Here is a 12,761-nt window from a genome sequence, read left to right on the forward strand (position 1 = left end):
CCCTTCTGTACAGGAAGGAGAAAACAAATCCATGTGAAGTTATAACAAAATGGCAGCAGTATTGGTGTGCAGTGAGATGTGAAGCTAAGAAACAGGGTTTATGAAGAGGGAATATTCAGGTTTCTCTTCACAGCTCTTTCACTTTGTAAGAAGATGGTTGACAGGCAGGGAGAAGAAGATAGAATGACTGAGAAGAAAGTAAGGACTCCGGTGGAGTTACAGGATAGGTGAATAATGTGTGTTTACATGGTGCCAGTCTTCTACAGGATTTATTTTCAAATGTTCATAAGTATTTCTAGTCATAATACTTAGTTGTAGTGTCATTTTATAAGTAGTGTAGTGGCCATATGTGTGTAATAGTAACAGAGAACACTAAAAAGTTGTAACTGTCCCTCTGTTTAAAATGCAATAATTGCCAAGGCAAATTCTGAAAGAATTTTCTTCAATCAGGTGACAGAAAAAGGGGTGGAAGCAAACAATTAAGAATCCACCTGATATGTTTAGTAAGTATCTCTGGTATTAAGGGTCTTTCCTGTGTCCTTATAGGGTTGTTAACCTACAGAGACTTTCTGTAACTGTATGCTAATGAAAAAGAATCTTTATTCTTGGGAAAAAAAAAAAAGCCTAGCAGGTTAGCAAGGTAAGTCTGTTTCAGGACTGTTTTGAGTCAGATACAGAGGAAATAGCTCAAATAGATTCTGCATCCTGGAGGAGGCTCAGGAAAAGTTCTCTCCAATCTTAATAAGATCTTGGGCCTCCCCCTTGGTTTTCACCTCCTGGAGTATAACCCCACACAACCAGCAGGATCTAAGGGAAATGCAGTTTATTCAGCTAGTGAAGGGAGATTACATTTAAATTCCAGTAACTCCAGGAAAAGATACCATTGTGTTATGTAACAATTAAGTGTCCTCGTTTTCTCTGAGCTGTTGTGTACTTTGATACTCTGTGTTACTGTGTGTGACCTACTGATTATATATAACTCACTGTAAACCAGAAATGTTTTTGACATTACTCAGAATGGGAGTGTGATGTGGAAGACAACTACAAAATAACGTCGTCATTTTCTTCCTCATGCAGCGTGATCCAACTCAGAGTCAGGAAAATCTTGTGATTGATATGATGACCTTTTTGCCAGTAGCTGCTCTTTAAAGCAACTTTGAAAAGGTGATTTTGCTTACTGGTGTCCTGTGCTGTAAATTCCAAAGAAATACTCTCCGAGATACAAACAAATTAACTAAGTTGTGAAATAAAAAAACCTTCATGAGGAATTTCAGAGCCAAGAGATCTGTTAGCCCTCTTAAAGGGTCCTGGCTGATAGGCACAAGAAATGCCAGTTTCTTGAATACACAATAGCTTGCAAACTAACTTTCTGTAAATCCATCTGAACTGGAGGGGTGTGGGGAGATGGGCTGAAATGCCTCTGAATGCTCTATGTGAAACACTGTGGAAGCTGTGGAAACCCAGACAGTTGTGGTATTCCTGAGGAGACAAAAAGGTGAAATCTTCAATTTATTACAGTCATGGTACTTTGTAACTGACCTGCTGGAAACTATGTGCTTCTGTTGAAAAAGTCTCTGAGCTACTGCTAGCCTGTTGGAACTCTTCAAATGCTGACCATAGCACTCTTCCAGCCTGTGAAATATCTCCCCTATTCCAGGACTAATTAACTCTGTGTTATGAGGGGGGAAAAGAAACCCCCAACCTGACAGCCACAAAGGAGTCCTTGTCTAGTTACCCGAGGCTGTTTTTGTAGTTAGTGGAGAGAAAAGCAATTTTGGTATGAATCTTAAGCATTGATTTTAAACATCCAACTCGAGTTGGATAATAACCAAGATTTTACCTTCGTTGTTTCAAGGTAGTCTGGAGTTTGCTTTGACTAAGAATGCAGTCACACTTCTTTTGAACTGGTGGACACAGGTTATCCAGACCTTCTCATGCAAGTTGCAGAGCATTAGCAGCAGTTACTCAGGGTCTGTCTTTATTGCTGGAACGTATTCAAATCATTATTTACTCTCTGAAGATAAGGATAAACCAATCTGCCTTGATTTGTATAGGAGTTCTATCTGTCTAACATGTTATTTTTTAACATAACATCTAGCTTACTTTTGGCTGATATCTTTTATTGTTTTGTTACTGTTATCAATCTGCTGAAAGTTGTATCTTTTAATTTAAGGCTGTGTTCATCATTTTCCCATCTGTCTTTCTTAATGTGGCATTAGCAAATACACCTAGAAGTCAAATGAATGTGGTGCCATGTGTGTTATCCAGTAATGAAATACTACCTGCTGATATGTGATTAGGTTATTATTTATGACTAGCTGTAGGTAAACGCACTGCGTCAACAAAATGTTACCACAGCCAGTGGATGTGTTACAATTATGATATTGCCTTTATTTTAAACCACATGCTTGATGGTATTTGTTTCCTGTCTTGATTAATCTTAGTTTTGTATATTTGTCTTGTCTTGTCAGAGGATTGAAACGAGACAATGGATTGGGGAGCTCTGCATACCATTTTGGGAGGTGTAAATAAGCACTCCACCAGTATCGGGAAGATCTGGCTCACAGTCCTCTTCATCTTCCGTATCATGATCCTGGTTGTGGCTGCAGAAAGAGTCTGGGGAGATGAACAAGATGACTTTGTCTGCAACACACTTCAGCCTGGCTGCAGAAATGTTTGCTATGATCACTTTTTCCCCATCTCTCACATCAGACTCTGGGCCTTGCAGCTGATCTTTGTTTCCACACCTGCACTACTGGTGGCCATGCATGTGGCTTACAGGAGGCATGAGAAGAAAAGGCAGTTCAGAAAAGGAGACCAGAAATGTGAATACAAGGACATCGAAGAAATCAGAAAACAGAGGTTTCGTATTGAGGGCTCCTTGTGGTGGACATACACCAGTAGCATCTTTTTCAGACTGATCTTTGAAGCAGTCTTCATGTACGCGTTTTATTTCATGTACGATGGGTTCCGAATGCCTCGCTTAATGAAGTGTAATGCCTGGCCCTGCCCCAACACTGTAGACTGCTTTGTTTCCCGACCTACTGAAAAGACGGTGTTCACTATTTTCATGATTGCTGTGTCCAGCATTTGCATTCTTTTAAATGTGGCTGAATTATGTTACTTACTGACAAAATTTTTCCTCAGAAGGTCTAAAAAAGCTGGAAATTCGAAACAGCAACCCAACCATGAGAATAAGGAGGAAACCAAACAAAATGAAATGAATGAGTTAATATCTGATAGCTGCCAGAACACAGTTATAGGGTTTTCAAGTAGCTAAAGTGGTGTCAATGCTGATGTTCACTCTTTTTGGAGTGAATGTTTTATTTAAAGGCTGCAAATGAAATTTGTTGTATGAAACAAAGTTGGGTGAGATTTTGATGCATAGTGTCAGATGTACACGTCTGGGAAAAAGTCAGGGCAGCCTAAACATGTGAAAATTGTGTGAGGATTAAATAGGAAGATACACTTTCCTATGAGTACCCTTACAAGCTGACTTTGACAAGTGGGAAGCCCACTCCCACCTTCATGCTGACACAGCTCCTGAAAACTAAATGCAACAGCAATAAGAACAAAATTTTCCAAGCTAGGTATTCTAGTATTACATGATGTTTTGTAATAGTGATAGTTTTTACTTGTGAACTGATGATTAAAATATTTTTCTAAAATCTAAGATTCCATGTTACTTAAGGTGTTATAGCACACAACTGACTGTTTTGTTTCTTAACCAGGCGTATGCAGATGAACCCTGTAATACCATATTCATAGGGAAGAGACAGCAATAGGCTACATACATCTTCACAGCTTTACAAGTGCTGCTTGAGTCTGGACAGGTAGCTTGAGATACTTGCATACATGCTGCTGGCTGTAGAGGAATTGTATGAAAGCCCACCGGTGTGGATAATTGAGGTAGCTAGATTCTGAGTGCAAAGTCATGCCTAAAAACAGCACAAGAATATAGTTACAGCCTATGTAGACTTGCTTAAACATCTAGCAGACCTCATAATTTTATCAGTCTTTTAATTGCTTACTGCCAGTTTTATAGCAACTTGCATAAGTTTATGTAGATGTTTATTTCTCTAATGTATTAGCTGTATTTGTTTCTTTATGCTGTATCACATCATGGAACTTCTTCGGCTTTGATTTGTTTGCTTTTTTTGTAGTAGACTGATGGTGCTGTTACGAGACTAGAGGCTGTCTGGTTTCAAGGACATGGAAAAGTATTACTGGAAATGGAGCAAGTCTTCTGAATAAAAGGCAAACACTTTAACCTTTCCTAGAGAAGTGAGAGTCTATATGTGAATGCTAGGCAAGATTTTAAGTAGGAACTTACAAAAAACTTTTTCAAGTAGAGACAGTACATACAAAGTGCACATAACCCCTAGACACCCCCCATTCCCCTCCAGGGCACTGATGCCCTAATTCTGTTGTCCATACTCTAATGGAGATAAGCAGGTAACTCTGAGTGCATGGCAGTATGTGCTTGTGGGAGGGTATGCTTGTGAAAGCAGGGGAACCTGAAAGAGCACAGTGCAAGACCCCAGCTATATTGTCTTGTGTGCTTCCTATTTTGGAGCACTTCTCACCAGCATGGATACACTGACCTCTGTATAGCTAAGGTTTGGGGGTTTGTTTGGTTGTTGTTTTTTTTAATAAATGGATTAGCCTCACTGTTTTTGTATAATGTAACTGCTCTTCCAAGGGGCATAACAAAGAGAAGGTATCCTTAGGAGCAGCGATTGCAGAGTGCCCTTTTCCTCATGCTGTTGTGTAGTAACACTTCTTACAGGTGCTGGCATAGCTCTATGTGTGTCCATGCTGTAAGTGGGCTTGGGTAGGTTGGTCGTTTTATTTGTGACCAGTAAAACCCTGACACAGAGCAGGCACAAGCAACAGGAGAGAGAAAATACCTAGAGTCAGCTCTGTCCCTACATGAGGGCCTGAGCTGAGCCCTGTCATTTATCTCTTCTCTTCCACTGGCAAACTCCTGATCTTTCCTGCCTTCACAGCACATTTTCTTTTTCAATCACTGTTGTGGAAAGAAATTGCTGCTAGTCTTCTGAACGTGTCTACCAGCAAGCTCGAGGAAAAAGTATACACAAATGTATTAGTGTATATTGTTCTCTCTGCAGATTTAAGGAAGCTGTTCCCTTAGGGTCAGGAAGGTGAGTGCTCAGGCTGTACCTCAATGGATCACCCCCAGTCTTCCCAGGGGCACAAGCATTGTGGTGGTTTCAGGGTGTGGAGATACAGCTGCTCCTCTCCCAGGACTGTGTTTCATGGAACAACTTGAGACTTGACTTTCATCTGGGACATGCTGTGGATCACATACCATATTGTGAATATGAATGCAGATCACTTAATAATTATGCTTGATTGTGTCTTACCTCTTTGGTGATCAATTTGAAATAGCCCTAAGCTGAATGCCAGTAAACCTGTGAACATACCTTAAGATAGATATGTTTTCTTCAAATGGAGGAGGGGTAGTTTTTCTTGGTCTATGATAAAATGCAGACCTGCAAACCCCCAAATGGGGATATGGTGATAGCTCTCTCTATGGTTTTTCTTGTCCTGCTCACAGGTTTTCAAATAGTGAGTTCTATTCCAGCAGCTAGTTTTTTCTAGAACATCAGTTCCATGACTGTTTTTCTTTCCATCCTGGGTAAGTGGGCAAAGTTTCAATGAAGAAATTGATTGTTTGTGGTCCTTTGTAGGCCAGCACAACTCTGTGTGTGGCTGAGCTGTAAATGGATTTGGGTTGGCTGGACATTTCCTGTGTGGTAGCAGGACCTGGTAAGGTGCAGTCTGGCAACACTGTCCTGTTGCTGTGGTGTCCTGGCAGCCAGATGGGTTGGGAACAAATGTGCCAGTCCCTGTCCAATCTACACCAAGGGCAGCTGTAAATCAAAGAGCCGGAGCTGATCCAAGGCTTCACTAGCACTAAACCATTGATTGTCTCAGCAGGCAAGACCAGTTGTGACTGATGTGTTTGGCTGGAATATTTCTTCTCAGTCTAATTATGGACACTCTCCTCTGAAATATCTCCTAACTTCTGTTACTGCCAAGGTGAAGTCCCTGACAGTTTTAGTGCCTTCTTTAAATTATTCCTAGTAGAGGGCATCATGATGAAATGACAGCTTCAGTAACTTGTTTCTCAAAGTCCGCTTCCCCCTGCCTGCTGCATTTTGTGGCCTCAGCAGAGGAGGCAGCTGTGTTTAGTAGGGTCGTAGTTAACCCTTTCTGCTGGGAAAAGCTAAGGTGCTTTTCTTGGTTTCCAATTTCCCAGGCTGTGTCTTCCCAGGCTGGCTGGGGCTGCTCTGAACTGCAAAGCACACCTGCCCCCAGACATTCTCTGTGCTTGCCTTTGCTCCTGCCCTGCGGCCATCCTTCTGGGAGAGGGTCTCCCCAGCCCTCTAAATCTCTGACCCACTGGTGACTGGTTTGTACTGTACTGGCACCACCATCCTCCCATGGTAGTTCAGCCAGTTTTTCTCTGATGGCAGCTGGCTTAATTGTCTCTGCCCATCCCTGCTACAGTTCCCCACCCTGTGATTTCTCCTTTGTTATGCCTGGGGCAGAGATTGCTTAAATTGGTTTTAATGCCAAATGATTAATCAGAGCCTCTGGAAAAGCTCTCTTGCAAATTCCCCGCATGCCCTCCCACCCTCTTGTCTTGCTTTCCTTTCAAATAGGCAGGAGTCCTGACCACCTACACGTGCAGCAGTACTGGCTGCTGGACTCTATTCCTATTACACACCACAGCCCTTGACTCCAGCACCACTGCCCTCCTCCATCCTTCTCTCTTCCTCTCAGCCCAGTCCCATTGCAACTTTGACTCTTGGTTTTCCATTGACCTAGGCCCTTCCCAGCAACCCTGCATGCTGAAACTCTAAAAGCAAATGAGACCAGTTGTGGGATGGTCTTAACCTACTCTCCTCCTTTTGCACAGTCAGGCTGCCTCCCCTACTCGAGGTGCTGCAGCCATGGGCTCTTTGCTGCCAGGTTAGAGTCACTTTGGCTCCCCAGCCCCTCTGCTGGTGTGTGTTGTGTCAGCCCACTACCTCACCCACCCTTGCCCTGCAAGAACGTGCTGGGAAGCACTGCCACAGCCAACACAAGGTAGACCTCTGCTCCCAGCTGCCTGGTAGGTTTTTCTATTGCCACTGATGTCTGTATTCCCCTCACTGAGCCAAGGCTGTGCTACAGTCCTGCTGAAATAAATCTATTTCATAGAACCAAAAAATAGTTTGGGTTGGAAGAGACCTTGAGAGGTCATCTAGTACAACCCCCTTTCAATGTGCAGGGGTATCTTCATCTAGATCAGGTTGCTCAGAGTCCCATCCAACATGACTTTGAATCTTTCTAGTGATGGGGCATCTACCATCTCTCTGAGCAAACTGTTACAGTGTTTCACCACCCCCATCGTAAAAAATATCTTCTTTATGTCTATCTAGTCTGAATCTGCCCTCCTTTAGTTTAAAATCATTACTCTTGTCCTATTGCAACAGGTCCTGCTAAAAAGTTTGTCACCATCTTTCTTATAAGCCCCTTTAAAGTACTAAAAGGCTGCAAAAAGGTCTCTTTGGAGCCTTCCCTTCTACAGGCTGAACAACCTTAATTCTCTTAGCCTGTCTTCATAGGAGATGCCTTCCATCCCTCTTGATCATTTTTTAGACCCTACTCTGGACCCACTTCAACAGGTCCACATCTTTGCTATACTGAGGACCCCAGAGCTGGATGCAGCACTGCAGGTGGGGTCTCACCAGAGCAGAGCAGAGGGGCAGAATTCCCTCCCTGGCCCTGCCGCCCCACACTGCTTTGGATGTAGCCCAGGACACAATTGGCCTTCTGGCCTGTAAGTGCACATTGACAGCTCATGTCCAGTCTCTCATCCACCAGCACCACCAAGTCCTTCTGCACAGGGCTGCTCTTAATCCCTTCATCCTATTGATACTTAGGGTTGCCCTGACCCAGGTGTAGCACCTTGCATTTGGCTTTGTTGAATCTTGTGATGTTCCTATGGGCCCACTTCTTGAGCTTGTCCAGGTCCCTCAGCTGTGCCACATAGCTTGGTGTCATCTGAAAACTTGTTGAGGGTGCACTTGAGCCTACTGTGTATGTCTCATATCACTGATGGAGATATTACAGAATGTTCTGTGTTAGAAGAGACCCACAAGGACCATCCAGTCCAACTCTTAAGTGAAGGATAAAACCCACAACCACATGAGGATAAAACCCACAACCCTGGTGCTATTAGCACCATGCTCTAACCAACTGAGATAATCTCAGTGGCTCAAATTAAAGGTCATCTGGTGTGAAACCCCCTGCCATGGCAGAGGAAAGGGGATATTAAACAGTCTGGTCCCAGTATGGAGGTGGTCCCTGAGGGACACCATTTTTTACCAATCTCTATTGGGACATTCAACCATCGACCACTCCTCTTTGGATATGAGGTTGGGATATCCCAACTCATCTACTGGACAGCATGCCCATTAAATCCATCTCTCCATTATTATAAATGGAGACAAGGGGAGAGCTTAGACAAATCCCTGCCTTTCTAGGTTTCTGGCAGTAGACAGCAGCTTTATTGAGGCAGCCAGCACCCGAAAACCCAGTCTTGCTCGCAAGTTCTTAATAATGACCGATTAGGCCTATTACAACATGAAATATTTATTTGAACAGACCAAGGAAAACAGACATAAGACTTTAAACAGGCTCTAAACAGACTTACTTACTACACAGGATAAACAAAAGAAATACTACCAGTAAATAAAATACAGCGCACGATAAAGGTACCTATATTAGAGCTAGCAAAGAAATAGTATAGTTTAGGAGCCAATGTCATTTACCAACAAATGATAGTGGTGTGCAGAGAATCTCCTAATTCCTCTCAATCCCCAGGGAAGTATCTCGATGCCAACATCTTGGTCATCAAGGAGAACTCTCCACACACTTAGAGAGTGTATTAAGAGATTTGATTTAATGGAAATCATAGTGGTCTTTTATAGTTGTAAAAATGCTTGTCTAGCAGTCACTTTATTTTTTGGTTCATCCTTTCTCAAGCCAAGACAGGATGTTTATTGCTGGCTAAGGTGGTTTTCAGCCGAGTTAATTCATCCCATGACAAACCATTCTGGCCTGACTTTAGCCATATGTGATGGGGAGATAAGTTTCTGCTGTATCAGGGGGTGAAAGGTCCTGCCACAGTACCTGTAGCCCTTCCCTTGTCCGTTGATGTAGTCACCCCCTCACAGAAGGCCACTGGGTTGGTTAGGCATGACTTGCCCTTGGTGAAGCTGTGCTGGCTGTTTCAAATCGCCTCCCTTTCCTCCATGTGCCTTAGCATAGCTGTGCTCTCAGAGAGCATGGCCTCTGAAGCCAGAGGGACTGTCAGAGCTGAGACCCTATGCCATGCTGGCCATTGCTGTCCCCTCAGGTGGGCCTGTGGGCAGAGACCATCTCCACCTCAGCAAACTTCCTCATAGGGACATTGCATCAGGCTGCAGTGAGAGCATGACTGGTGTGGCAGCCTTTCCCCTGCCAGAGGCAGCGTGTACACCCATTTCCCTGAAGAGCGCCTGTATTGGCAGGCTTGTATTTCTCAGCTTAGGCATGTAAAGGTGAATGGCCTCCTTTTCAACTTCCACAGAAGCCAAAAATTGGCTTCACCAAAGATATGGGGGTGGGGTGCAAATAACACTTCTGCAGTTTCCCACCCGCTTGGCCCTGCACCCCAATACTGTTCTGGAGTCCGACTGCTTCTCCAGCATGCACGCACAGCCGGGTGGCTCGGGTGGGCTTCTCCAGAAAGAAGCACCCAACGCTGTGTCTGGCACACAAAGCAATGGACAGGTGGGTCTGTGGGAGGAGAAGACAGGGAGAGGTGCTTGCAGAGTCCTGACTCAGCTATCAAGTCCCAGCAAGGCTAGTCAGCACCCTGTTTCATCCCTGGCAAGAGGTGTATGGGTGGGAGTGCCGCTCGCTGCACCTTGTCACAGCTGGCTGCCACCTGCCTGAGCTGCTGGGACACCCATCAATGCCTGAATTTGTACTTCAGCCTCCCCACGCCCGCCGATGCTGTGAACATCACGTTGGCCCTTTCTGCAAGCTTGCAGATGTTTCAGGGCCAGATCCAAAGCTCCTCACTGTCACTCAGCAAATCCATGTTGATTCCAAGCAGGCTTGGGCCAGGCCCTTAGGAAGGGTGTAACTCCTTAAAAACACTGCAATACCACCCAGACGCTTTCTGCGCTCTCCTTTTGCAACTTCAGGTCCCATTTCACACAGCAGCTGTTACCTCCTGGCAGCAGATCTCCAAATTGGATACGTAATTCCCAGTTCAGGCTGTGCCCACCCACTCCAGCAGTGATGCTGCCCTGGTATTATGCAGGCCAAAGAGCCTACACTGATGTGATGGCTCTCACAGCCATTTTAGCCATTTCCAGCTTCTGCTAGTGGCTGCAGAAAAGACTTTATTACTTAGAGGAGGAGGGGGAGAGCTCCTTAGAGTGTTCTGGTTTAACAAATCCGAGGGCCTTTTTTCTCTGCTGTTTTGGATGTTGGGGAGCCATTTACTTGTGTATGAGCCCATGAATCAGAGAAGCTTGGATCAGCAAGATCAGTAAAGCAGGAAGGTTTTACACCCTGCTGGCTCCCGACCCAACAGGACTCTTGGACCATGGCAGTCAGGCTATTTGACTTCCTTCAGACCCAGAGACAGAGCTGGTTCTGCTCCTAACAATCCAGAGCAGCATGGTGCAGTCTTTCTGTATTATCAAAACCATAGTGGAGTCCTGGCTAATCTAATTTCTCCCAGTATTTTACGCTACCATCCCCTTGTTACAATTTACATGATACGCCTCTCAGGCAAGGGACTAGTCTCAGTGATGTCTTTGGGACATCTGGGAAATTAAGGCAAGTGTTAAATAGCAACAACAACAACGATGACAGCGAATGACAATAACCTTGAGAAAGAATCCTTTGATGCCACTTAGGATATATGAAAAGCCTGGAAAGAAAAGCAACTGGTGAACCCCGTGGCCCAGGTAAAACTCCCTGTATGTCCCTGGGACTGAAGTTTACAACAGTGAACCTGGAACCCTTTTAGCCAGATGTGGGTGACACAGGAGGGAAAATTTAATCCTGTTTTTAGGGATGATAGCTTGTGTTTAATTAAAATATTGCCCAGGTAGGCACACAGTGTGTGTTCAGTTGGAGATAATAAAAAAAACTTTTGAAAGCATCCAACAGAAGCTGTCTGAAAAAATTGCCACACTCACAGTTACTCAGTTTTCTGGTAAAAGTCTTATCTGGTAAAAATTTAGCTAGTTCACCAGTCCCTGCAAATTTTCCCAGGGCAGATAAGCCTTGTGCAGTGAGCCAGAACACTCGTGTCTCCCACACCACAGGTGTCCAAAAGGGGCTGAACCCAGCTCTGATACCATGGTTCCAAAGGGAGGAATAATGAAAATAATAGTTTGTATTGACACAGAAAAAGTGTAGCAAAAGGTAGGGTTCCCAGCAAATGTTTTAAACGCTGGATTAAGGACTCAAGTTTTCTTTTGGCATCTCTGATAATTATTTATGTTTAAAGGGATCTTTTCAGCAGAAGAGGCTGATAGAAGATAAAATCATTAGATGATGAGAGAGAATTAGTTTGGATCAGAGAAGAATTAAAGCACATTGGGGAACAATCTTTCTAGCAGTCACACTATGGTAGGTGAAAAATAAAATTAATTTCAAGGAAAGATTTAAACTCCTCATCCAACTCCCTGGTTTCCAGTGGCCTGAACAGCTTCAGGAGCAAGAGCTGCCTGGGCTGGCACTTCAGTCAGCTCTGCTCTGTGCCCTGAGGTGAAAGAAAAACAAAACAAAATTAAAACTATTTAGATGTGTAAAGAAAGAAAATTGGTAATGAAATAGATAATTATATCACCCAGTTGTGCTGGCAGGTGGGAGGCAGGTTCAGCTGCCCTGGGGGTCAGAGACGTAAGGGGGTTGCTCCCAAAGACATCCGTGATTTCTGGCACAGAGCTGGAAGGTGTGCCCACACCCAGCAGAGGTGAGAAGTGATGACCAGAAACAGCTTCCTTTTTCTTGGTTATTGTAAAGAGAAAACGCAGCATCAATAAGAGTAACTTTTTCACTTGTTCACAGACACATGAAACTGATAATCTGGAACTGCATTTACTGTGTATTATTCCACAGGAATTAGAGATGAAAGGGGAATGCCGCATAACTCAGTTTTCCCTCCTCACAGCCAAGAGGGATAACCTCGATTCCAAGCTTATTTTTGTGTTTATGCACTGCTTATTGTAAAGATTAAAGGCATCCCGGGGCTTCCTGTGGAGGGAGAGCCTGACTTGCCGAACTGCCGCCCACACTTTCTCCCTCTGGTATCTCCCTTGTTCTTCCCAGCACCGAGGTGGGGTTGATACGGAGGTTATATGGGGTTACATGGAGAAGCCCCTTGTCCACCCATCTGGTCCCTCCAGCGACACCAGAGAGAGGAGTTGTGGGTGAACTTGCAGGCGATAATGGAAGGCGTCCAGTGAATACAGTGCCTGAGGGCTGGGTGGCAGCTGGATGGGGGTTTCCTCTGTTACAGCGCTGAACGTAGGTGTCTGACATCTATTTAAATCCTATCAAGTACCTAAATAGTCTCTTGGATCTCGTCCCAAAACCTATCCAACCCCTTTATCACTGTGTAGGGAAACCCTGATTAGCTATCAAAGGTTTTGGCAGACAAAGACATCCTACCA

At 44.3% G+C, this 12,761-nt stretch overlaps 1 protein-coding gene across 5 annotated transcripts in view; it reads left to right on the top strand.

The window, feature by feature from the left end:
* LOC138109774 (gap junction beta-6 protein) overlaps positions 1–4,275 on the top strand; it is a 41,019-nt gene extending 36,744 nt beyond the window's left edge. For all 5 annotated transcript variants that reach the window (XM_069013835.1, XM_069013825.1, XM_069013853.1 and 2 more), the window contains one exon: positions 2,472–4,275. In XM_069013835.1, the coding sequence (XP_068869936.1) occupies positions 2,489–3,280 (792 nt within the window). In that variant the 5' untranslated portion in view covers positions 2,472–2,488 and the 3' untranslated portion in view covers positions 3,281–4,275. The remainder of the gene's footprint in view (positions 1–2,471) is intronic.
* The last annotated feature ends 8,486 nt before the right edge of the window (positions 4,276–12,761 follow it).

The sequence above is a fragment of the Aphelocoma coerulescens genome, chromosome 1 (assembly GCF_041296385.1).
Source record: "Aphelocoma coerulescens isolate FSJ_1873_10779 chromosome 1, UR_Acoe_1.0, whole genome shotgun sequence".
NCBI lineage: Eukaryota > Metazoa > Chordata > Aves > Passeriformes > Corvidae > Aphelocoma > Aphelocoma coerulescens.